Source organism: Myotis lucifugus, unplaced genomic scaffold (assembly GCF_000147115.1).
Source record: "Myotis lucifugus unplaced genomic scaffold, Myoluc2.0 scaffold_34, whole genome shotgun sequence".
In the NCBI taxonomy this organism is placed as follows: Eukaryota; Metazoa; Chordata; class Mammalia; order Chiroptera; family Vespertilionidae; genus Myotis; species Myotis lucifugus.
This window is the reverse complement of record NW_005871082.1, coordinates 478,243-504,272: the sequence shown is the minus strand read 5'-3', so window position 1 is coordinate 504,272 and position 26,030 is coordinate 478,243. Positions and strand designations below refer to the sequence as shown.

Sequence of the window (26,030 nt, the reverse complement as noted above, 5' to 3'; positions counted from 1 at the left end):
GGCATGGATACATGAAACAGGCTGATAGCTTTCAGACAGGAGGGGAACTGGAGGCTGGATGAAAGAAGATGAAGTGATTAAGCAAATATGACATAGACACAGACAACAGTATGGTGATAGCCAGGAGTATAGGGGAGGGGAGGTGGGCAAAAGCGTGTGTGTGTGTGTGTGTGTGTGTGTGTGTGTGTGTGTGATTGGGACAAAAAGAGACTTTATTTGGGGAGTTGACTGCACGATGCAATGTGTGCAGATGATGTTTTGTTGAGTTGTACACTTGAAGCCCATATGGTTTTGTGAACTGTCACCCCAATAAATTCAATAAAAAAGGAGTAGGTATCATATCAACAGGTTTGGGGTTAACCCCCGACATGCTCCTGGCCTCCAAGGTGTGGGGTCCTAGAGCTGGGCTGTGAGTGGCTGCAAGGGCTGTACCCGGGCCACTGTCCTCACCCTGAGGCTTCGGTTTTCTCAGCCAAGACCATGTGGCTGGTGCCAGCAGACTCCCAGCTCCCAGCCGGGCTCAGGTGGCCAGGCCTGGCAGGAGGGGTGACTGCAGACAGTGGGTCTGGAGCATGTTAGGAATGCTTTTCCCACTGTGGCACCGAAAGCATTTTTTCCTCAAATCCCACGCTCCACGGAGAGAGGGCCTCTTCCACCGTGAGATCTGGTAACAGCTTAGACTCAGGCCCACGGTTCCCGAGTGTTTGACACCCACTCAGGTGACCGGGGTGACCTGGCTTCGGCAAGACCAAGCACTCTCCTCTGACCTGTGTCTTGAGCCATCCCAAGCATGATTGCTTTCCTCCTGTCCTAAAGGCTACCCTTCTGCTTGTGCACGTGTGCATGCATGTGTGTGTGCGTGCATGTGTATGTGTGTGTGTGTGTGGGGGGGGAGTAGTTCCTTCCCTCTCTTAGCCCTGTAATCCCCTCTCCCTCTCCTGTATTCCTCCTCAGTTTTTTAAAAAAATATATTTTATTGATTTTTTACAAAGAGGAAGGGAGAGGAATAGTCAGAAACATCGATGAGAGAGAAACACTGATCAGCTGCCTCCTGCATACCCCCTACTGGGGATGTGCCCGCAACCCAGGTACATGCCCTTGACTGGAATTGAACCTTGGACCCTTCAGTCCGCAGGCCGCAGGCCGACGCTCTATCCACCGAGCCAAAATGGTTAGGGCCCTCCTCAGTTTATCCATTCACGTGTCCCATCTTATGCAAAGAACTGCCTCGCCCTACACCCCTCTTCTCTCCCCAGCTCCCACCCTGTTACTTCCTTTGTAGCAAAACTCCTTAAAAGAGTTGTCTTTCTTGGCAGTTTTTCATTTCCTCACTTGTATGAGCAAATGGGAATCTATTTCAACCAGGCTTTCATCCCCACCCTAATCTGTTCCGGTCAAGGTCACCAACAACCTTTATCCTGGGAAATTCAGGGTCATGTCTCCTGGGAAGTTCATGAGGTCATGTCCTCATCTTACTCTTCTGCTCAGCAGCACTGGGAAGAGTTGATCACTCTTTCCTTTATTTTTAAACGTTTTATTATGGAAAAATGTTCACATACACAAAAATCAGAGCCTCATGAATCCCATGTACCCTTCACCCAGCATCAGTGGTGAGCGCTCAAGAGCTCCCCACCCCTTTTATTTGGCTGGAGAGTCTTAAAGCAAATCCCACCTTCCTGGTCTTTCACCAGTAGGGTCTTCCATATGAACTTCTAGCTGATACGTTGTTCATCTCTTAACCCATTCCATCAGCACACTACCCAGATGAACAGACCCTCCTCAACCTCACCTAATGCCTGGTGCATATTTGAAATCCCCTGATGTCTTTCTGCAGCTGGTTTGTTCAACTCAAGTGCAACCAAGGGCCACCGATTGCATCTGGTTGTGTCAAACCTTTCATTCTCTACAGCAGTGGTTCTCAACCTTGGCTGCACATTAGATTCACCTGGAAATCTTTTTAAAATCTTGAGTTCTGGGCCTCATCCTCCGGAAATTCTGTTTCTTTGTTATGGGGTGGGGCCACAACATTAGTAACAAAGAAACAGAATTTCCGGAGGTTGAGGCCCAGAAATCAGGATTTTAAAAAGATTCCCAGGTGATTCTAATGTGCAGCCACGGTTGAGAACCACTGCTCTACAGCCTCTCTCCCATCCCCCATACCTTTGATTTGTGGGAGAAACCAGCTTGTTTGCCTAACGGCCTGTCCAGCATTCTAACTTGGCTGGTGCTTCTCCATGGCACCTTTGAACTCATTCTTCTGTGCCCTGAGTTTACTGTCAAGTGTGCTAGTGTTACAGAAAAACCGGACCAGAACCAAACAACGCTCTGAGAGTTTGGAGTTACACTTTATTCACCGCGGCGGGCCTAGGGAAATGAATCCAAATCTAAGCAAAGTTACAAGTAGAACTTCCCTTTTTATAGAAGAGCCAGCCCTTTGTGTGCTTGCTGGCGGCGGCCTTGAAAACTATATAGTTCTATCCAATTAAAAAATGCACCTGGCATGGCATTGGGTGTATCTAGTCTCTGGCCTACAAGGTCAGACAGCTAAGTTTATCTCCCCCACTATTCAAGCAGGCTAGAAAGCAAAGTTATTTTTTCAGAATAAGAGGCCGTCCAAAGAATAGCAGAGAATTCCAAACAGTAGTTTTACAGAATAGGGGTTTTCCTTCACACTAGAGCCGGGGCTCCCTCCTTCCTTTTTGAGTTCCTTCCTTTTCCTGGCTCTAGGGACACAGGCTCTCCTGGTTTTCTTCCTTCCTCGCTGCCACTCCACTCCTCCTGCTCAGTCTTCCTTTTGAATTCTCCTCCCGCTCCCTTGGATCTCCCCTGACCTCCACTTGCTCCCACCGAGGGCTCAGCCGATCGCTGCCTTAAACACCATCCATGCTGGTCAGAGCAGCCCACCCGTCCTCGGATGCTCCAGATCTGTCCCCTGGGTGCAGCCCTATGTGCCCACATCACACCTCACTCCCAAGGAGCTCGGCCCGGATCCTCCCTCTTCACTCACTCCCCTCCCCCTCCCCTGCTTTGTTTTCTCTCCAAAGCACTTATCCCTACCTGACACCCACTATATAAATTCCTTTTTTTAATCCTCACCCGAGGATATTTTTCCATTGATTTTTATTTTTTTTAAATTAAAAAAAATATTTTATTGATTTTTTACAGAGAGGAAGGGAGAGAGAAAGTTAGAAATATCAATGAGAGAGAAACATGGATCAGCTGCCTCTTGCACACCCCCTACTGGGGATGTGCCCGCAACCGAGGTACATGCCCTTGACCGGATTCGAATCTGGGACCCTTCAGTCCCCAGGTCGACGCTCGGGCGATGCTCTATCCACTGAACCAAACCAGTTAGGGCTCCATTGATTTTTAGAGAGAGTGGAAGAGAGAAGGAAAGACAGAGAGAAACATCGAGGTGAGAGAAACACATAGAGTGGTTGCCTCCTGTTGGCAGGGAGGAGCCTGCAACCAATGTACTTGCCCTTAACCGGAATTGAACCTGGGACCCTTTGGTCCACAGGCCAAAGCTCTATCCACTGAGCCAAACTGACTAGGCTCCACTATATACATTTATTGTGCTGATAATTGGTTGCATTTGAAAAGGGAAGGCTGACAGTTCAGTTCGGCCACTTGGAGCTCTGCGTTTGGAGGGTAGGGAAGAGGTAGCCAGAAGTGCCCCTGAGGCCTGGTGTGTGGGTGTGGCCCACACAGTAGTACTTACTGCAAAGTAAGATTACAGAGGAGTTGTGCTGGGTACTAATCCCTCATAAGCCGGAGAGCAAACGTTTGTTTGGGCCTAACCTTTGATTACCTACTAGGTACTCCCTGGAGGCAGAGTGCAGGAGGGTTCCCGGCCTGAGGGCTGTAATTATTTCCAGGCTGCAGGGCCACACCCTCCCCAGGTGAGACACAGTGTGAGGTGCTGAGACCAGCTTCCCCCATTCCAGGGACTCAATTCTCCCGGCACAGGAGTCACCTGGGGGGCTTGTGTAAACTAGGCGTGCCCAGGCCCCACCTCAGAAAGTTCAGTTTGTCCTGGACCTGGGGTTGTTGAAATCTCCAGGAGGCTCACTTGCAGCCAGGATGGAGAGCCCAGCTTTGGCGGCTTGAGAGGGGCCGGGCTGGTTGTCAAGGCTGGGGGATAGTCAAGTGTCCAGGAAACATCCTCTGCCGAGAAAACCTGTGGACCGCCTTCCCACAAACAGGATCCCCCATGCCTGCCACGGAGCGGGCTGAGACACCTGGAGATGGGCCCGCATGGAGGTCACTGGATGGACCTGAGTCCCCCCCCCCCCGCCCGGCTTTGGGAGAGTGCTGGCCCTGGAGGGCCTCCCGGAGCCCAGGCTCTCCTGCCTCCTTCCCAGCCCCGTGGAGCTCCAGGGCCCTCTTAGGCAGAAGCCACCAACCCAGTGTCCTGGGCCTCCCTCTTGACCTGTCCCCGAGTCCCACCCCCTGCCCAGCCCCACCTTCCAGGCCTCCCGTCTTCACAGCTGCTGAGGACAGAGGAGACTGACCGACCCCACTCTCCCTTCAGGACTTAGCGCGTGAGGGACCACAGCCTCCCTCTCCAGCTTGTCTTTCTACGTCTGTCTCTGCCTGAGCAGAGTCCCCTGAGAGGTCTGCTGGACCAAGGAACGGCCTGGGGCGGCAGGGGGGACCCTGAGCCTGCCGGCCCCTGGAAGGAGACCCTGAGAGGCAGCTGTTGGGGTGGGAGTTCACGGGTCCCAGGAGAAGGCCCTTGTTCCCACAGCAGCCGTCAGCCCCACCCGTTCCCAGGCAGCCAGGTGGCCGTCATACTTCTCCGTCCCCTGAGGCAGCCCTCGTGCATTGCATCTGATTGACGTGGAAAAGATGGCTCTGAGGGGAGAAGGGTCAAGGGCATGGGCCCTGCCGTGAGGGGCTGTGAGCCCAGGCCCACTGGCGGACTGACAGGTGCAGGAGAGGGTCCAGGGAGGCCGGGGGACAGCCCTGTGCCCGCCCGGGAGGCTGCCTCGGTCCCCGGCTGGACCTGCTGTGTTCAGTCATGAGGCAGAGCAGCCAGCCTCCTGCCTCCTGCCCCTCCTTCCTGGATGAGATGACCATCCCAGGGTCATCAAGCGGCGAGAGGAAGGCCAGAACCCTGGTGTCCTCGGCCAGGACGCACGGCCCAGGGCAGGACACTTTTCTCCTCTTTTCCTTGGTACAACAGCAGACAGAACTAGCACTGGCTAGAGGGTCTTTCTTAGCCCATTCAGGCCTGACCTGCCAGCCCACACACCTAATACTCAACCTCTCCTCCACCTCCTCCTGCCCCCCCCCCTGCACCCCCCCCCCCACTCCCCACCCCAGGTGCAGACCCGAGCCCTCCTGCCTCGCTTTCTGGGGGCTTCCATCTGAAATCCTCATCGTGTGTCACATCCGGTTTCTAGTCTGGCCAACAGGCTCTCAGGGCCCAGCACTCACCCCGGGGCCCCTGCTGCCCAGGGAGGCTGCGGAGGGCTTGCTGGGTAGGTCACAGAGCAGAGTTCTTTATTGCTCAGGGAGCTCTCAGGGGACCCCAGCAGAAAGAATGGGCAGGTTCATGTCCCATTTCTCCAGCAGACCAGGCGCACTTGTCAGGCCTTGCCTGGGAGGACAGGGGCCACCAAAGGCCTCAGGGGGAGGGGGTCCCCAGGGGCCAGAGCCATGAAGGTGTGGTGCTCCATCCCCGTGAGCTCATCCCTTCCAGGTGGAGGGAAGCCGTTTGGGGGTGGGGGGCGGGGGGAGGGGGCAGAGGCAGAGGCACAGGCAGCAGAGGTTGGGAGGACTGTTTATTCAAGGCACGGTCACAGCATTGATAACAAGAAGGTTCGGCATTCTGGCACATTCCTTCAGTGGTGGTGGCCAAGGAAAGTCATACCCCTCACGTGGGTCCCCAGAGGTGGCAATGCTGCTGATAGGCACTTGGCTTCCAGGAGCGTCTGAGGAAGGGGCAGGCGTGGAGCTGCTCTAGGCTGAGGGGGCACTTCTTGAAGGCTCTATACCGGGTCCCCCACCCTGGAGGCAGCTCCCTCCAGAATGGGTCAGGTCTGAGAGGGGTGCTTCGGTGGACAGATAGGGGCGGGACAGCTGGGAAGTGGGCCAGTGGGGTAGGTGGAGGCCAATGCGTGAGGCAGGAGCAGGCTGAGACCAAGCTGCGGGGGGGGGGGGTGGGGGGTGCCTGGATGTGGGGGGTCAGGAGCCAAAGCACACCCACGCCCCGCACAGTGATGGAGGGGGTTGAGCAGCTGTAGTGGGGCCTTGCTAGTTGCCCTGGGTCTCCAGGAAGGCTAGCGAAGTGAGGACTCCAGAACTTTCCTAACATTCGCATGGCCTTCTCTCAGAACCAGTCTGCACTTGACCCCAATTCAGAGAGGGAAGCCCCGCCTCCGGACATACTGCCCTATCATCTGCTGTGACCCTTTGCATATGCAGCTTCCACAGGCTGCCAGGTGGGCAGGGGAGGAGAGAGGAGAGGTCGGTGCCCAGTGAAGGCGAGCCCACAGGCCAGCTTTTGGCAGGACCTGCCCCCCCCAAAAAAACCCAACAACACAAAAAACCACTCTGGGGGGCAGGCAGTGCCTGGAGCTCTCTGCTGGGGCCCTGACCACCCTGCTCTGGAAAGGACCTATGCTCTGGTGGCTGGTGGAATGCTCGGGGGAGGGGGCCTGGGGTTATGAGGGACTGACTGGGTATAATTCCCTCCTTTTCCGAGCTGGAGTAGGAGGGGGAAGCTTGCCTCCTCCCTAGCAGACTCAAGCTCTCTGGAAAGATCCCTCAAGCCAAAGTCTGGGCCAAGGAGAATCTCTGGGTGAAGCTTGAAACTTCTGGAGCTGGGATGTGGGCAAGGATGAAGCAAGGACATCGTTCAGGGTCACCCATGAGCCTGGGACCCAGCAAGGGGCCCCGGGGCCCACCTTCAGCAGGTTGGCTGCAGGGGCCCTGGCCTTTGGAGGAAGGAGCTCTAGAGCATGCAGACGCCATTCGACTTGGCTTGTCCTGGTCCACGGAGGCCCCGCTGGCCCTTCTCTGTGTGCGCATCTGCTGGGCCGCCTGGTAGTCCTGATGGAGACCTGTCCCCGGAGGCAGAGGCCTGCACCCCCTGCCTGGGGCAAAGGTCCTGGGTGTCCCCAGCACTGGTTCTGCTCAGGATTTGGCTCCAGGCCTCAGGAGGTGGCAGCTCTGGGAGGCACCTTCCTCTGCCAGAAGGGGCTTCTCGGGAGGTCACAGCCCCACCCCAACCCACTCCGTGCCGGGCCTCAGCAGTGTCATAGCCAGGACCACCCTGGAGACCACTTGAGTCTTCAGTTCAAGAACAGAGGCAAGGTCTTACCTGGAGGGCGGGGAGTGGCCAGGGCCTTCGGTTTGAAGCAAGGGCTCCTTACCCCAAGCTGCTGCCCACCTCAGCCACACGGGGCCCAGGCGCTGAGGTGGGCATGAGGCAGGAGCAGTTCTCAGGGGCCACCTCCTTGGCCTGTGGGGTCCTCTGATTAGGCCCTGGGGCTTGGGGAGCTGTGCCTGGTTTCCCATCCCCTGACGTGTTGGGAGAAGACCCCCACTCCGTGAATTCTGCCTCTGCCCCTCCCCCCTCAGAGTAACAGCCGAGGTTTGCCTTTATCAAAATGCACACAGGTCCTGTTTAATGAGTCCTGAGTGATCGTGTCCCAGCGACTCTTACAGGAATAGAAAGGGGAGGGTCTCTGCCCTGCTGCCCCGGGGACTTCTGTCGGGGGCAGAGGAACAGGAGGGCGTCAGTCGCCTTCTCTCTAGTCTTGGGTCTCAGCTGCCCCTTGCCCGGTGGAGGCAGAAATGTCCTCTTTACAGAACCCCCTGCAGGGGAGGAAGCCGGGGTGAGGTGGTCTCTGTCTTGTCCACGAGGCCCAGCACACGTACCTTTGCTTCTTCAGAGGGAGGGGCCGGGAGTGGGGCAGGGTGGGTGGGAGCAGCAGCAGAAGCTCCTTGGCAGGGCAGCGAAGACCCCAGGGAGTCGTCAGCGGGCTTCTTTCCGCCTCTTCCCTTATGCACACGTCTCTCCATCTTGACCCCAGGAAGGTCCCGAGCCTTCCGGCTCTGTGTCCAGGGCTTCAGCCACCTCTCCCAAGGCATGGCCCTTGCCTGTGTCCTCTACCTCATCCTGGGGTCCCTGTGCACTGCCCAGCACCTCCCATTCTAGCTGGTCAGCAGGCCGGGGCCTCCACGTGGCCAATGGCCAGATGGGCAGACGTCTTCCTCAGGCCTTTCCGAAGTCTGCAGGAAGTCGCGGGGAGGTCCGGGCTGCCCTCTGCCTCCCCCGGCCTGGCCCTCCCCTGGCTGCCACTCCCAGCTGGAGCTGCCAGGGCGAGGTCTCGGGTCCTGGTCAGTGGTACTGGCTCGGGCCCTCCAATTCCAGGCCTTCCTGGAACTGGGCCGAGTCCAGCTCCCTCGCAAAGCCCCTCACACCACTCTCCTCTTCTCCCTCGTCTGGCGCTCTGTTCATGGTGCCGTAGGTGTGCTGGGCGGGCGAAGAGGCTGGGGTCAGGTTCATCTCTGGCTCTTGCAGCACGGTGGCCACATACAGCTGCTCAGGACAGAGAGGGGGAGATCGAAGTGAGGTCACATTCGGGGCAAGATCCTGGACACACCCTTTACCTTACGCCCTACCCCCAGAGCCTCTGGCCCCTGGAGCCACGGTCCTTCTTCACCAGCTGCCCAAGTCCTGGCCATCCCTCTGCCCAGTTGCTCTTGGTCATTTAATGGGCATCTACAAGCTCCCAGGCCTAGTCAGTGCATTGTTCCTCCAGCGCCTGTGCCATTCATTCTGGGTGCCGGGTCAGGCCGGACCCGGGGGGAGATGCCAGTAGGCTGGCCTGTGCTGCGGTCTGGGGAGACCCTTCCCCCGTTCCTGAGCTAGTGACTTTCTAATACAATTTCAAAGGCGCATCCACAACTGCCTCAGGCTGGGTCATTGGTTGGGAATCAGGATTTGAAACCGAGACTGTTGTCAAACCCAGGAAGACACACAGGAAGTACTAGGGGTAGCACTTGGAACAGCTTTCAAACCAACTCCTTATTTTAAAAGTAGGGAATTATGGGATACAATTAAGCCTTTCCTGTAGGAATTCATTTCAGTAAAACCAAGCAGCCCTCGCTGATGCGGGAACAATTTCCCTACAGAAGAGTCTAGACATCTGCTTAACGCCAAAGCAAACCCCACAGATGACCTGTTGGCGGTAAGTGGGGAAATTGTAGCCGAACAATAGAAGAAGCCAGCGGTCACCCCTGATCAGGGAGTCACCTCAGCACCATGAATGGGAGTAAAAGGGACATGACGCATCTGGTGTGAGGCACAGAGCTGCCTGGAGTGTGGTCTGGCACCTAGTGTCGAACTGGCATCTATCAAGCCTTTGGAACTAACTTCTAGTTTTTAGGAAGTACAGGAGACAGTGGAATTTGCTGTAAGAAACAGAAAAACCCAGAAGGTGGGACATTCTGCAGGACTCCTGGCTTGGTTTTTCCAACGAGCATTAAAAAGGGAAGGTGCTAGAATTAAAGGGACATGCATAAGGGCCGGATTAATGGGGCACAGAGAATGGATTCTTTTGGACAAGCTGTGAAAGATATTTCTGGACCATGGGGGACAATTTGAACATGGACTGAGTATTTGAAGAGGTAAAAATTTATATGGAAAGATGGAGATCGTTAACGAAAACATGAGTTATCTATCGGTGTACAGTATTATTTCACTTTAGCAAAAATTTTATATATGGAAGATTATAACTTAGGTATCAGTGCTCATCTCTGGGTGGTGAAAATATGGGCTTTTTGTTTTCTTATTTTTGCTTAGCTGTTTTCCCCCTTAATATCTGCATATACCACTGTTGCAATGACGAAAGATTAGAAAAATCAATTCCGGTAATTTTTATTTTTAAGCTCATGCTTTAGAGTCAGACCTGGCTCAATCTTTGCTCTGCATTTCCCTGCCTTGTAGCACCCTGGGGTCTAAATTCATTGGCCTTTTTGAGCCTCAGTTTTCCCATCTGTAAAATGAGGCTAAAAACCCTTACTGTGTGGGTTTATCATAAAGAGCGAGAGCGAGAATGGAGGAGTTCTGCGCACCGGGGTGCGCACGTCCAGCACGGGCGCGCCTGCACGTCACCTGCTCTGCCCGGACTAAAGAGCCTGCTCTCCACCGGGCCCTGCCGCCCACTCTGAGTTTCCATCAGGCTGTCTTCGGTTCCCCACATGTTCCCGATCGTCTCTTCCAGGCCTTTGCATAGGCTGATCCTCTTCCTCGAATGCTCTTCCCCCACACCCTATTCCACCTGCCAACCCTGACTCCCATCCCGGGAGTGAGATTAGATCTCCCCTCCTCCTCCGGGAAGCCTTCCCTGAGTGCCCTCTTCAGTGTTCCTTCAAGGTGCTCGGGCTTTGGCCTCAGTGGCCCTGCATCCATACTTGTGGCTGGGAGGTGGGTGAGTGCTCATGCCCCTCTAGGCTGAGCCACCGTGTGGGAGCCAATGCCCAGCCTGCTGGACCCCTGCACTCTGAGTCCGGCCTCATCTCTTCACATGCCGATGGGCCCGCTCATCTGGCGCTGCCCCGGCCTTACCATTCCGTCCAGACCTGCAATAGCTCCCTGTAGCTCTGTCTGCGCACCTGTGCCCTTGGAGGCAGCCTTCGCTCCTGAGGCCGAGCCCCAGCACGTCCCTGCGTCTACACGACTGAGCTCTCTGTGGATGTGTCCGAGTTCACCCTGACCTCTATCTTCCTCTTTGAATTTCTTCTAGAGATTGTTGAGTTAAACATGCCTCTTCCATCTTCCCTGCTCTTCAGCCAGGGCCACGGCAGCATTTGGACCTGGGCCAAATCCTGCTGCATCAGAGGAGGGAGCCCAGGGAGGGGGGCCCGTCTCCACCCCAATACCCAGGGCGGGCACTAAATGCTGGTGCCCCCACAGTGCCACTGGAGTAGCCCCCCTCTAGGCATCCCCTTCTGACCTGTCCCCCGGGGAGAAGGCATTGACTCACAAGGGAGGTGGGCGTGGAGGAGGTGCTGCTTGGCTCCATGTCAAACACGGTCTCCATCTCCTCCTCCGGCTGCAGCAGTGGGGAGAAACGTGGAGGGTCACAGAATGGGGGCATCTGCCCTTTGCCCTCTCCCTCCCCACGTCCAGAGGAGCCTGGCCCTGGACCCGGGCCCATTGCTCCCTTTGAACTCAACTGATCTGCTTTCCCAGACCTGCAGCCCCGCTGAAGCCAGGGGAACAGAGAGGCGACTGGGATGCTAGGGCGACCCTCCAGGACGCGCCATTCCCAAGGGCCACACTGGGGGAAGAACGTAGGTTTGGGATCGGGGTTCAAAGATGATTCTGCTTTGAGTCTAGGAAATGCCTTTATTTCAAATCTCTCTTCTCCCCCCGAGAATTTCCCCCTGTAGCTGGAACGCATCCTAAACCACTATGGTCTAGGTCCCCTGCCACCTTCCTTCTCCAGAGGGGACACTCGGACAACACGATCACGTGGCATCGTTGTATTGGGAAGACAGAGGCAGAGGTGTCACTCGCTAGCCTGGCACTCGGGCCAGGGGATGGAGGAGGGGGCCAGGAAGGGAGGGCAGTGAGGGCTTGTGCCCAGGGTCCCAGATACGGCAGATCCACTAGAAGCAAGAGGCTCCTCTTCCCAGAGGCTCCCTCCTCGGACTCCGCCGGTGCCAGTGCTTCAGATCAACTTACTTCTTTTCGTTACATAAGTGCATTTTAAAAGGGAACACTTCACTAGTATAAACAGAAAACTTGTGTCAGTTGCTATAAGCGGAAGAAGAAATAAATAGGGACCCACAGAAAAATAAACGTGTAACCACGAGAAAGCATGTCAGGGCCCACTGGAAGTCCTTCCAGTGCTCACACAGATGCCTGCCTTTGGGAAATGCTGCTGAGAGCGCACAGCGTTGCTGGCAGGGCCCTCAGTGGGCAGGGGTTGGCTCCCTGCTCTACTGACTAGGCTGGGCCCCACTGGCAGAGCGCGGAAGGAGTCATGGGGCCCAGAGAGCAGGTGCCCCTCCAGACACCCTCAAGGCCAATATGGTGGAACTCCTAAAAGTGATGACTGCCTCGTCCCCAGGCCACTGTCCTTCACTACCCCTGCCCTTCTGCTTTGCTCCATCTTCTTTTAGCTCGCCAGCCCCTGGGGTGGTGCTCCCGGCTCAGTGCTGAGCAGCTCGCACTGTAGCAGGGATGGGCCAGAGGCCTGCTGTTGGGAGGAGGTGTCAGAGGGGAGAAGGGGAGAGGACAACTGTCTTCTAAATATCCCACCCTGTGAGGGGAGCAGTGCAAGGGACACACACACACACACACACACACACACACACACACACTGAGTTTGTGCACCCCATAGGAGGGTATCCTAGGGCTCTGTCCCCCAGGGGCTGGGGAGAACCAGTGAAGGAAAGGCAGGCTGGCAACTCACCTCATAGTTTTCTGCCCTCGGAAGCCTCCCTATAAGAGTGCCCAGGAAGGCGATTACCATGGAAACGATAAGGGAGGCGAGGGAGAAGATGGTGATGCTGTGGAATGAACCTGCCAAGGAGAAGAAAAGGGGTTGGTGCTTGAGGAACGGAGCTGTGCCCATTAAACATGTCCCTCTCCGCCTGTCAGTCACCTCCTCTCTCACAGTCCCTGGGAAGTACCTTGGAGTTACTCGTTTGTGCCACTGCCCCCACTTACAGTCTGTGACCCACACCTTTCCTGTGAGCCCTTTCCAAGTGCGCACGCACGGTAATCTGTGCTAAGGGCTCTGAAAAGCAACCCAGAACTCAAAAGTCACTTCTGTTGCCCTGGCTGGTGTGGCTCAGTTGGTTGGGGCATCGTCCCATGCACCGAAAGGTTGCAGGTTTGAGCCCCAGTAGGAGCACCTGCGGGAGGCACCCGATCCATGTTTCTCACATCGATGTTTCTTTCTCTCTTTCCTTCTCCCTCCCTCTCTCTATTTAAAATAAATTTTTAAAAGGGAACTATTTATAAAAAAAACACACAAAAGTAAAATAAGTAAAAGTCATCTATGTTTCGCTTGGTGCTATTTGGTAACTTTTTTAGGGTAGCAATTAGTAACTAGGTAAACATTAAAGATCAGTCTTTACGTCACTACTGCATAGTGCTTATACTTATGTGTTTATAATAGCAAAAAATGGTAAACAGCACGGATCTCCAACAACGGAGAACTGACTAAAAACTGCTGGTTTAATGCAGCCAGTAAGAGGCATGAGCTCAAATAGTATTTTAATAACACAGGAGGTTGCTCAGAACATAATGTTCAGTGAAGAAACTTGGGATACAGGACTGAATGTTATAAAGAGAATTTTGAAATTTCAAAAAGCAGCAATAAATCTATAAACTCCCTCCCACTTTGCCCTCCCCCCCCCCCCCCCCCCCCGAAAATAAACCAAACACATGTGCACAGAATGAGGCCTGGGAGCAGCTGCCCTCAGGCTCCAGAGGATTCAAATGATGACCTTTCTGATTTTGATCATAAACATGCAGTCCTTCCTACTTAGAAAAAGGCATGATAAAAGTGAAATCTGCGAGGTGGCAGGAGAAGGCGAGGGGGATATGAAACTGGGGGTGACTGAGAGCTGCGTGTTTACAGATGCCACGGAGGCGGGGGAGGAAGGACCCATGTTTGTGATTCTCCCTTCTCCGTGCCACTGAGACGGTGAAGGGCAAGTGTCCCCGAGGGAAGGCCCGTGTCTGGGGAGGCAGAAAACAGTATGGGGCACGAGGAGGAAGGAGGAGAGGAGGTCAGCGTGACCCTTCTTGCCTCAGAGCGGATTTCCAGTCTCTGGCCCGTGGGAACAGGGACAGCAGCTGCGTGGAGCCAAGAGGAGGCAAAAGCTGGCTGCCGGGGGGGCAGACTCGGAATCCTCCTCCAGGTTTTGGGCAACTCATAAGACCAGCCATCATCTAGGGTCCCAGAGGGAATGTCATGGGAACTGAGCCTGAGAGCTAATATCTTATTTTCTGCCAGCCCTGAGTGAGAATGAAGGAATAAGATGTTTCTTCCCTGAGGGTGGTAAACCAAAATGCAAAGGATTTGGATGGCGGAGGTCCAAGCCCTCCCCTTATCTTAAAGGCTCTCCTAGAAGCCCTGAGGCCTCGAGAAGCCACTGGGCTTAACTATGCTCAATGAGCAGTGCCTGCTCCTCTCGCCTTTTCTGTTCTAGCAGAGCTGTGGGGAGGGGAGCAGGGCAGGCAGAGGTGGAGTAGCTGGGCAGGCCTGGTACCGACCTAATCGTAGGATGGAGAAGAAGAGCATCCAGAACAGACCCAGCAGCGGCGCGAAGATGGCCTGGTTGACGCCGGCCATGTGGATCTGCTCGTTGAGCTTGGTGGGCACGTAGGAGTAGTACATGTTATAGCGGTCCGTGATGTGCTTCATGCACAGGTACAGCAGCCCTGGGGCCGGAAAACAGAGCCACACTCAGTGGCTGTCCCACCCCCCTCCCCTCCACATCGGGGCTCATGCTATCCCAAGGCCCACACACAACTGAGAAGTCAGAGCAGCAAGGGCCAAGGACAGGCTGTGGCAGCCCCGTGGTGCCAACCTCTGGAACCAGCATCTTCCTGTGAGCCCCAGAACCTATTCTGCCAACTCGGTGAAGAGTCATTCACTCATGCATTCACTTAACAAACGTCCTATGTCAATAGCCGTGCCACCTCCACCTCCTGACCTGGCCCTGGCCCTGACACCCCTGCCCAGCTGACAGGCCATCCCACCCCAGGTTTCCTCCTGTTCCTGAGCGTGGCCTGATGTTGTGGGGCTCGACTCCTCCTCTTTCCAGACTGAGGGTGTGCAGCCCTGGGTGTGACTCACCGAAAGGGACAATGATGGGGCAGGTGATGCTGTACGCCACCACCACACTGAAGACGTTTAACATCCACGCGTACTCACGCCCGTACTGGAACTCCATGGCCTGGTCCTGGGCAGGAAACAGGAGTCACCGAAGGTGGCCCGGCTGCTCCTGGGGCTCCTTATCAGTCTGGGATCCTGCCTTCCAAGCCCAAGAAGCACCCCTCCCACCACGCCCCCCACACTCGGGGCTTCCAGGAGGCCCCCGTCCTGACACCCTCCCAAGGGCCACTCTGAGGGCTGTGCTTGGGGGAGAGCTGGCCCTCACCTTCCTGATGTGGACTCTCGCTGGCTCCGACTGGGAGAAGAAGAGGCGGGTGGTGTACAGGAAGAGGGACCCCGGGCGCAACAGCTCCATGCCCGTGCCAAGTAGAGCTGATGTAATCACGTAGTTGATGAAGAAGGCGCCATTGTCCGGCAGGAACACACACCTGGGCATGGCGAGGGTGGGAGACAGCAGCAGAGCCAGGGGAGAGAGAAAGGCAGAGGTGTGAGCGGGAGGAGGAGAGTGAGCGAAGAAAGGAACCAAAGGGGTGGGGATTATATATTTGAAAACTGGGACTCTCAGCGTTTGTAAACCTAAACATAAAAAACAAAATCGAAATTGGCTGGACGTCCAACATGACCTGCCTGTTGCCTTGTCAAGCTGGGGAGAACTAGTTTCCTACACATGTGTTCCCAGCCCTGTTTAAGTTAGCAAGGGCCCTTTGGAGCAGGGATGGGGATGGTGTCCATAAAATGTGGATATGTTGGGAGATACATGTGCTGGCTTTATCTAAAGCAGGCTGTTTGTCCTGGACCCACACACCCAGGAGAGTCCACAAGTAGAATTTGAGGGGGAGGTGGGAGTTTCTGTGGCTTTAAGTGGGGAAAAAATAGCCCTAGCCGGTTTGGCTTGGTGGATAGAGTGTCGGCCTGTGGACTGAAGGGTCACAGGTTCCGTTCCGATCAAGGGCACATACCTAGGTTGCTGGCTCGATCCCCAGTAGGGGGCGTGCAGGAGGCAACCGATTAATGATTCTCTCTCGTCATTGATGTTTCTCTCTCTCTCTCCCTCTCCCTCTCCCTTCCTCTCTGAAATCAATAAAATTACATTAAATGGAGAAAAATTACATCTTTATTTCCACTAACTTCTAACTGCAATTTAGCATTTCCTCCCATTAAGAATGTGAGCAAAGAACCACCGCCATGTCAGCCATGGCTGTGGGTCTGTCAGCCACTGAAATCACCTTGTTTTATATGATGCTGCAGTCATTGCTGACATCTTACAGTATCATCTGTGCTGATCCCCACTTCAAAACGATGTGAGTTATCCGGCATGCCACTAGACCCTGCCCGATGGAAAATTTCCTCTCTGCCGACGTGTATTTGAGATAACTAGCCAACTTCTACTAGGAGTCATTCAGCCACCTAATGGCCAAGCTGCCTGGTCTCACACTGGTGTCCCCATCTACACAGTTCTGTCGCCTTCCTTGAAGAGAGAAGTCAGTGAGCCCTGGGCATAGTTCAGAACTCCTTCTGAAGCTGTACTTCCGTGGCATCAGAGTTGGCATGAACTCCCAGTGCTTTTCTTTCTCATACATAAACCGTGTTCAAGACGTAAAATAGCCAAAGATGAACTCATTCATCTTGGGAAAACGCTTACAACTGATTGCAATTAGGGTTTGCAGAAAGTACAGAAACCTTGGAGAATTCTGGTGCTTGCTCTACAGAGCGAGCTATGGTAGCGTGGGTGTCATTTGCAACATTACGTCTTTGAAAATTGGGCTTTTCAACATTGGCGATCTTAGAAATAAAACATAAAATTGAAATTGGCTGGAGGTCCAACGCGACCTGCCTGTTGCCTTGTCAGAGATCTCCCCCAACCCCATTTAATATTCTTCTTCCAGCTGAGTCGCATCAGCGTTCACACTGATGCCTCTAAGACAATAAAGCGTAACGTTAGCTTGCCTACATTTCAAACGCATTGTCCTGCCATTAAATGTGTTACAAAGATCGTGTTACAAGTTTGATTTTTAAATTACTTGATAACTAGACTTCAGTGCAGTTGCTATTCTTTGTAACCCAGGTATGTTGTGTATTTGAAGACATCTACTTGGAGTATTTGTAAAACGGGCCAAACCTGAATAAGCTCTGTGAGTTGTTTCAATGTCAATTTCCTGGGTATGATATTGTGCTAGAGTCATGCAAGATATTACCATTGCGAGACCCTGGGTGAAGGGAACACAGGGCACTTTGGGGGGGAGGGACAATTTCCTATGAATCTACAATTATTTCAAAAAATTCAGAGAAGGGGCCCTGGCTTTACCAGATTGCCCTGGGAGCCCACAGCACAGGAAAGGTTAAGAGGCTGCCTAATGAGGTGCCTGCGTGCATTCGTCTCTCCCTGTGTGAACAAGTAAAGGGTGCACACATCCACATCCTGGTGCGAACCCACAGAGCCCCAGTGCACACTGGGAGTGCACCTGCAACATGCACTCGCGTACTCACTGGAACCTGATGGAGGCCTCCTCCAGGTAGTAGATGTCAAAGAGCCAGCGGAAAAAGACATCCAAACTAGAAGCAAGAACAAGGCAGGCCCTTTAGTTAATGAATTTATGAACTAAGGCCTTAGGTTCAATTCTTCTTGGACTGACTTCCCTTTCCCAAGTCCCAAAGAGTCTTGAACCCTAATGTTCTAGCTGCCTCTCTTCCTTCCTGATGTTGGGCCATCCTGCCCCTAGCCCTTGGCCTTTCAGCTCAAGGCCACCTCCTTTAGCAAAATTTCTCCCACAGCCATTTCTCCCATAGTGCTCTCTCCTTCTGAATTTCTACTGCGTGGTCCCCAGTTTGGCTTTCAGTTAGCTGGTAGGCATGACTTGTCACCCCAGCTCGATGGTAAGCTCTGTGAGGGCAGCGTTCATGGCTGACACCTTAGAGTTAGCATGATACCTGGGACATGCTAGGCTCATGACAAGCCCCCTGGACTGCCAATCGAGGAATGGATTTGCAGCAACTACAGGTAGACCGACAGTATCCGAAAGAGGAGGTTCCAACGCTAGGCTGAGCCTGACTGAGAAAGGAGAAATAATGAGAGGTGAGATACCTGGTCAGTCCCATAGAGGGCAGAATGATCACCATGAACACGAGAAAGATGTAGCACTTATACACGATGACCAGGTTCTGATTTGATCTGGAAGGGAACAGAGATTCATCAGTGAGTGAGATGTGATAAGAACCAAAGGCTTAAAACTACAGAATGAAGAGACAGAGAGAGAGACCGCTACCTGGCCTAGAAAATTGATTTACTAGCGCATACCAATGCCTTCTCCATGGAGGACTGTGAGGCGTGCTGTGCCTGGCAGCAGCAGGAAAGCATCGCATGATCAACTAGTGCTATCTAACCTGGGCACAGGAAGGGGAGGCATCTGTGCCACATAGTTAAAGGGACATTACCAATGATATTCAAAATACCTTTGGCGTTTTAATGATCAACACAAGCCCTGCTCTTGGCCATAGGAGACACCAGGAAGGATTTGTTAGGACAAACCTCCTGGCTTGCTGCCGGGAGGGTGGTAGGAACGTTGGTGCAGGAAATAACTTTTGAGACCCACGTAGCCCTCAGACCAGAGCAGGTCCACCTGCCCAGGATATAATAAATACTTTGCATCCAATTAGCCACCATAGAACTACTAGGGCTCACCCATGGGAAATGGTTCCTGATTGCTTAACATGTGGGCCCCGTATGGGCTAGATGGGTCCACAGTCAGTTTGAATTCACGGGCTCCTCTGCGCTGGCCATAGCAGCCTTCTGGACATTCTCCAAACCAGTCCTGCTCTCTCCTCTCTGCCCACAGCTCCACCCCCTCAGTGCACAGCTGGAAGCTCTCGCCCAAGGACACCTGGTTTTGGCCCCACATCTCTTATACAGTGGCCCTGTCTCAGCATCCCTGAGGCCAGACACCCAGAGATGATGCAGCCCTCCTCTTACCCTTTTGGGATGGCTTTGGGTATCCAATTCCATTTCTTAGGCCAGATGGGAGGACAGAGCACCAGGTTAGTGGGTGGTGGGGGGAGGACAGGGGAAGGGCTGGGAAGAACAGGTCTTGGAGAGGAGGCCCCAGCTCACCTGGTCCAGTGGGCCTCCAGGAAGACAGAGAAGAAGACGATCAGAGGCAATATCACTGTAAAGGCCCAGAGCATCAGGGAGGGGAAGAACTGGGTTATGATCGGGCTCTGCAGGGGCGGGGCAGGAGAGGGAGAGAGACATCAGTGCAAGAAGGCCCCTTCTCCTTCCAGGCCTCCTCTGCCTTCTCCCGCACACCTGGCCTCTTCTCCAGCTTGGCCCCAGCGCAGGTCTGGTTTCCCTGAGCTGCACAGTGGGCCTGGCCCTTCTCACTTGCCTTCCTGGCCAGGGGTCGGCCTGGCTGGTGGCACAGAGGCTCCCACCCTAAGGTCAAGTGGCATCCAAGGGGCATAGACCTTCTATGCTAAGGTTGCTGGAGGGGCAGCCTGGACCAGAACCAGCTGCTGTCACTCATGTCTCATACCTCAGGGAGATGACACTGTGTTTAATGGGATGCTGTGTGAGAAGTGGCAAAAAGGGGGAGGATGTGAATAAAGAATTCCCAGGGAGGCCAGCCTGCGTGGCTCAGTGGATGAACCAGGAGGTCATCCAGGTCAATTCCAGGTCAAGACACATGCCCGGGTTGCGGGCTCGATTCCTGGTGTGGGGTGTGCAGGAGGCAGCAGATCGGTGATTCTCATCATGGATGGTTCTCTCTCGCTCCCTCTCCATTCCTCTCTGAGATCAATAATATATATAACGAATCCCCAGGGAGAGCTGTGGAGCTCCTGCCTGGAGCCTATCGTGAAGATGACAAAGGAGGGCCCAAGTAAGAGAGAGAGAGAGAGCGAGAGAGAGAGAGAGAGAGAGAGAGAGAGAGAGAGAACGCGTGTGTGATGCTGGAATAGGGGTGAGGATAATCTGAAAAGAGGCCTTCTAGGCCCGTGAAAACAGCCTGAGGCTATAGAATGTGGAATGGGCCAGTTTGGATCCTGGACCCCCTGTCAGTATGGAGCATCTTCTGACTCAGGAATGGCTCCTGTGGGCCCAGCACTCCCATCTTGGAAGTGAGGGACCCAACACAGATCTGGGGTGTTCCTTCTACCAGAAGGCTGTGCTGGAGCTTACCGCACTCTCCCCACCCTCAACCCTATCCCCCAAACACGGGCCCCGCTCTAGAACGTGGGGGGACCAGAGCTGCCGCGCCTGCCATGCCTTTTGCTGCCCCTTCTGCACCGCTAGGCCTGGATGGTGGATCTAAAGAAGCTCTCTGAGCCCACGATTGACTAGACCAGCGGTTCTCAACCTGTGGGTCGCGACCCCTTTGGGGGTCGAACGACCCTTTCACAGGGGTCGCCTAAGACCATCGGAAAACACATATAATTACATATTGTTTTTGTGATTAATCACTATGCTTTAATTAGTTCAATTTGTAATAATGAAATTGGGGGTCACCACAACATGATGAACTGCATTAAAGGGTCACGGCATTAGGAAGGTTGAGAACCACTGGACTAGACCATCCTTTTCCTCCAAACTCACCCCAGAACCTCTCTGCAGCTCCCCCACTCTCCCTTTGCCTCTCAGTCCCAGTCCCTAAGATGGGCAGCAACGAGTATCCGTCCCCTTTAGAACAAAGGAAACTCCATGCCACCATTTACCCTGATGCCACCTCCACCAAAGTGTTGGTGCATGGGCTCTGGATCCATGCCCCCGTGGGCCCCCCATTCCATCCTCCTCTACGTTCTTCCTTCACCCCCCTGGCGCCCCAGGCCGGCCTGAGCAGAGGAGGTACCTGCAGCTTCTCGAGGGGGCGGGTGACGTTATACATGTCGATGGTGTTGATGATGATGGCGGGAGTGGTGAGGAAGAAGAAGAGGAAGAAGAGGAGGGTGTTGATTACGATGAAGCGGATCCACCAATTGAAGCGGCGGACAGACAGGTGTTTCCTGGGAGGGATGGATGAAAGAGGTGCACTTAGGACCCCAGGTCCCAGCCCTGCGACAGAGCCCACATGTCATTTCCTGCATGCCAGCTGTGGGCCAGGCTGCCCTGGTCTCATTCAGCCCCTTGGACCTAGTCCTGCATGCCACTGGCTCTGGACCTTTCCCTCAATCACACCCTTTGTAAAAGCTCTCAATATATCACACAGGTGAGCCAAAAAAATAGATGAGTTCTCTCTGCAGGAAAAACCTTTCCCCCGGGAGTTGGTGCCATCCTCACTTGTGGTGGGGTGGGCTTGGGGGTGGCAGAGGCTGGGGTCCTCAGGAGAGGATATGGCCCAGCCCAGAGGGGGCCGTAAATGGGCAACAAAGTGGGCCCGATTCATCTTCCGTCCTGTTGCCCGTTGCCTGTTGCCTTCTTCAGTCTCAAAGGGGAGGGGGTGGAAGAGGGGGCTTACCAAATAATGTCTTTGGGGTGTGGGGCAAAGGCAACCCTCCAGCGGTGGGATTTGATGATGGTGGTCACCGAGGACTGCTGGGGGAGCACCCCACACTGGACGAACTTGTAGTCCTTTAGGATGCTGCCGAGATGGGGGAAGGAGACGGAAGGAGACAGAAGTCTAGGGGTGAAGATGACGAGCTTGGGGGGTTGGGGGCTCATACACTTCCTGGGGCCTCTTGAAGCCTTGGCTATGTCTCCCAGGCCCTGTCTCCCAGGCCCTTAGAGGTGGGCAGATCCTGAGGTCTAGTCGCTGGAGGAAAGGGGTGTTAGAGGGAGGGACTGCCCAGGAAGGGGGGGGACCACATGGCTCTCAGTTAATGTCTTGGCCCCTTGACAGCAGAGATACCACCAAGACATGTTCCTTCTCAGAGCTTGACAGGGGAGGCACTAATTTCACCCTCATCCAAATATCAATATCTGCCAATCACGGAGTTCTTTCTGTGCGCCCAGCACTGTGCTTGTTGGTGATTAACATAATCCCAATGGCACAGATTACTAAATTGAGGTGCCTGAAGACACACGCATAAAGGACCCCATCTCGGCCTTCTCCTCCACACTTCCGCCGTAATTAACCATGTCTCAGAACATAAGCAGCACAGTCTTATGTAGACGCAGTGTTTCATAGGACACGCACACTAATTAGAACATATATCCTTTCTTAAGCCTCTGGGAGCTGGACAGGGAAGATCTAAATAAGCGAATTTGACAGAAAAGAAATTTGAGATTTGCAAAGTTGCACACAATTATTCGTGACTAATTGCTAGGCTATCCCACTGCTCCTTTGTAGGGCTGGGTGGGCGAGGACAGTGTTGTCCATGATCAGGCTCCTCAGGGAGAGGTGGGCCCCCACGACCCTCAAGAGACTGATTCTGGGGCTCTCGCCTATTGGATCCAGTCCTAAGGATCTAAGGATCCGTCCAGAACATTCTAGAGTGGACATAATCCACTCCCTATTAAGGTGGGGCTGCCAGAGGCTGGGGTACGGGAGAGAGGAGGCTGAAGGCCAGGAGTGGGGAGGCCTGCAGCAGGAGAGGAGAAATGCAAGCTGGGCTTCTCTACCCTGACCGTCACTTGTGGTGAGGAGCGGATGATGAGTGATGAGGGAGAAAATGGGTATCGTTCTTGTCCCAGAAGAGGAACCAAGAGTTCAAAGGCTACTCTGACCACCCCTCTCATTGCGGCAAGGACATAGGGGAGTGAGGCGCTCAGGACCTGGTGTAACCAGAGACAAGCTGAGCTGGCCCCTGGGGGAAAGGGTGTGGCCCTGCTCTGGGCAGGAGGCTGCCTGTGAGGATATGCGGGGGCTGGGGAGGGCAGGATATTGCAAACTGGAGAGAGGCTCTCTCCTCCTCCCCTTGGCTGAAATTCAGGGAAGGAGGTAGCTTCAGAGAAGCAGAGGCCCACTCCTGGGACGGGGCACTCACCGCGTCGTCATCCTGGTGTCCTGGAAGGTGACAAAGATCAGGTCCAGACGCTTCAGCGGAACTCGGCTGAGCTCGGCGTTGAATTCATCGGTCAGCTGCTCCTCCAGCTCACTGTAATATTGCTCTGCGTCTACCTGGGTGAGAGGGGCCCTCAGAGCTGGGGGCAGAGCTCCGGGAAGGCCTTGCCTGGACACAGGGCAGTGGGCCCGAGGCCTCCGTTCATTCCCAGCTCCCAGGGAAGCCTGGCTCAGGACCCAGGTGGGCTCAAAGCACCCAACACTAGAACAGGAAGAGGCTTCAACTCTAAAACTAGCTCCCTGCTTCTAGGTCTGGGGAAAGTGAGGCCCAGCTGGGGGTTAGGGGTGTTTCGGATTTTGGGTGGACTCCAGAGGAGTGAAAGAGTATGTTTGCAGCATTTTCAGGAAAGGGGGTTGATTCTTTCTCTGGACTGGAGCTCAGTGCTGCCCTGAGGCAAGTGTTCGAGTCTTGAGGCTGCCTTCCAGCCACAATGGGTGGGTGATAAGACGAAGCCCACTGCCTTCAAGTGTTCCTGTCCTATCTCTTCGAAAGCCCGAGGCCTGGCAGGCTACTGCAGCCTAGTGTTTTCTCTCTGGTCCTCCCATCCAAGACTAGAAGTGGGACAAAGCAAGCCTCCCTGGTCCCTCCTCTACATTCTCCATGGGAGGCAGGAGGGGTGGGGAGGAAGGAAGGGCCTGGGGTCTGAGGGTGCAGACTGGGCCACTTCCTGAGCCCTGGACAGAGCCTGGAGACCCGGGGCCCCAGCCCTTCCTCTGTTGTGTCCCCGGATACCCGTGCCACTTACCTCTTTGAAGCAGGTCCAACATTTGCAAAAGCACAAGCGGGAACAGGGGTGGATCCTGATCATCACTCTCCCATGCCTCTTGGCCTTGGCTGTGTAGTAGAGCCGGCCCCGCATCGCATGGCGCCTGTCAGCCGGCAGGCAATGGGGAGCGGGAGGGTCTTGTAGTCAGGGGCCAGCGGAGCCACACTCTCCCATTCTACCCCCATCCCAGAGACAGACGCCCCTGCTGCAGCCTCACCTTTGATCGTCCAAGTCAATGAGGGTCCTGACGTTATAGCAGAAGTGGACTCTGGTCACTACGCACCCTGGATAGGCCTCGCTGCAGCCACAAACATGGATGCTGAGCCAGCTGTGGAGCTGAGGATGTGCCACCCCACCCTGGGCCCAGAGCTACAGCCCACAGAGCTGGGGGCTCAGCAGCCTATGGTTCCTGGGTCTTGGATGGAGAATCCAGCTCTTGCTCTTAAAGCCAAACTTTGGGGTTGATCCCTATAATCTGAGATTTGCCACATCCTTCCCAGATGACCCAGGGGCAGAGCTGGAATGGCTGCTCATGGAGAGATAGTTAGCTCCTGGGGCTGGACACTTGGGTGACAACAGATGCCCCAAGATGACCTATCCTAGGTGACCGTGGCCCAGGAACGCCCTGGGCTCGTAGTTGGAGTGACGAGGGAAAGGAAAACTAGCTCCCCCACAACACCCATGCTATGCAGGGAACCCCTGACTTTAGAAGACCTGCTGTGGCTCTAGGACTCCCCCATTCTGAAAGGCTGATCTTTAGCCCAGTCCAGGGTGAGCTACCACCTGGGGTGTCTCTCACCTCACCCTCCTGTGCGGACTCACTACCCACAGAAGAATCCAGGCAGGGTTCCTGGGAGGAGGCTGTCCATGTTCGTCCACCCAACCCACTTACTGAAAGTGCTTTATGATGATATCAGGGTCTTGGATGTCTCTGGGGACATAGGTGATCATCAGTGTCCTTGTGACCTAGGTGGGGAGGGTACATGGAGAAGGAAGGCTGCTTACGCGGGACCTGGATGTCTGGGGCTTTGGGGGGCCTGCAGCACCTGGAGCCTGCCTGCTACTTGCCAGGCCTGGCAGGCAGAACCTTCGGGGTGCTCTTTCAGGGGTATGTGGATTGGGGTTCTGGGGTGAGGTCAAGTCAATCAGTTCATCAGGATGGATGGCCTCGAAGGAGCGGATTCCACTCCATTGAACCTTTGAAAGGCTGAGGGCAGGAGCCAGGGATGTTCCTCTGAGCTGGTTCCCTTCCCCACCAGAGCCACACCACTCGCACACCCCTCCCCTGCAGTGCCTGCCCATAGCCCCTGGGCGCTCCCCTCACACCCCAAAGACGCCCAAGCACTTCAAACACGGGGCCTCTTTCCTGACCTTGGCAGCTTGCCCAGCCCACGTGCAGAGCAAGGAGTGGAGAAGAGTTAAAGCCCCAAACACAGCCCTCAGCCAGCGATGGACAGGGAGTAGGTGGGAAAGTGCACCCGATTCTCCCCACTAGCTTCAGCAACTCTAGGGCACACACTCTACTCCGATTCTCAGCGTTTCCCATGGGATTAGGGGCCGATTCTCAGCGTTTCTCATGGGACTAGGGGCTGGCTCCCACAGTGGTGAATTGCCCCTTCCAGCGCCTTTATCAGAGGTCTTTCCTCCTAGTCCCACTGCCCTCCCCCCTTCCTGCCCCCCCCCCCAGGGTCCAGTGGTCTTTCCTGGGAATCACCTCCCAAATAAACCAATGCTACTCAAATCCTTGTCTCGGGGTCTGCATGGGAGATGGGGTAGGGGTAACCCAAACCTAGACAGTGGGGAGACACAGGGGCAAGACATGGGGTTTCTGAATTTAGGAAGACTCTGGAAGGCCACGGAGGTTGGGCATGGTTGGAGTGGGCCAGGCTAGTGAAAATATTTACAGTACCCAGTGGTTCAGCAGGGGACACTGGCCACTTAGGATGCAGGGCCCTGCTGGGCTAGGGGTTTCCTAACTTTTGAGTTTTCAGATGGTGAGGAGGTCCAGGGGTCTCTAGAGAGGGGACAGGGCAGCAAGGGTGCAGGGGTAGGAGGCGCCAGGGAGCAGCTATTTACCAACCAGTTTGGAAGTGAGTCAGTGGTTTCACGACTGGGAAGGCTGTGCAGTTCAGAGGGCTAAGGAGAGACTTCTCCCCACAGGGGGCAGAATGTGCCCCACTGAGAAGCCTCTGAGGCCGGGAGTGGGGAGGTCCAGCTGGGGAGGGGCTCCAGCTGGGAGGGAGCAGTTCTGGCAGCTCCTTTCACTTACCTTGGAGTTCCTCCTGGGAACAAACCCTAAGCAGTGATGAGCCATGAAGAGGAGGTTGATGATGAAGTACAAGAAGGCAAAGGAGGTGTGCAGCCACAGGACCTTATTACTGCCAGGGGTAAGACAC

General features: G+C 54.7%; 1 protein-coding gene across 1 annotated transcript in view; it reads right to left on the bottom strand.

Moving 5' to 3' along the window:
• Nucleotides 1-7,575: 7,575 nt before the first annotated feature.
• Nucleotides 7,576-26,030, bottom strand: part of TMEM63C (transmembrane protein 63C) — a 64,818-nt gene continuing 46,363 nt past the window's right edge. Inside the window, exons 10-25 of the mRNA XM_006086947.3 lie at nt 25,904-26,012; nt 24,527-24,600; nt 23,852-23,932; nt 23,614-23,737; nt 22,791-22,924; nt 21,323-21,445; nt 20,717-20,870; nt 18,985-19,091; nt 17,962-18,048; nt 17,367-17,432; nt 15,145-15,307; nt 14,841-14,946; nt 14,255-14,422; nt 12,441-12,550; nt 11,004-11,072; nt 7,576-8,554 (exon numbers count right to left, since the gene is read on the bottom strand). Coding sequence (XP_006087009.1) covers nt 8,354-8,554; nt 11,004-11,072; nt 12,441-12,550; nt 14,255-14,422; nt 14,841-14,946; nt 15,145-15,307; nt 17,367-17,432; nt 17,962-18,048; nt 18,985-19,091; nt 20,717-20,870; nt 21,323-21,445; nt 22,791-22,924; nt 23,614-23,737; nt 23,852-23,932; nt 24,527-24,600; nt 25,904-26,012 — 1,876 coding nt within the window. The 3' untranslated portion in view covers nt 7,576-8,353. The remainder of the gene's footprint in view (nt 8,555-11,003; nt 11,073-12,440; nt 12,551-14,254; nt 14,423-14,840; nt 14,947-15,144; nt 15,308-17,366; nt 17,433-17,961; nt 18,049-18,984; nt 19,092-20,716; nt 20,871-21,322; nt 21,446-22,790; nt 22,925-23,613; nt 23,738-23,851; nt 23,933-24,526; nt 24,601-25,903; nt 26,013-26,030) is intronic.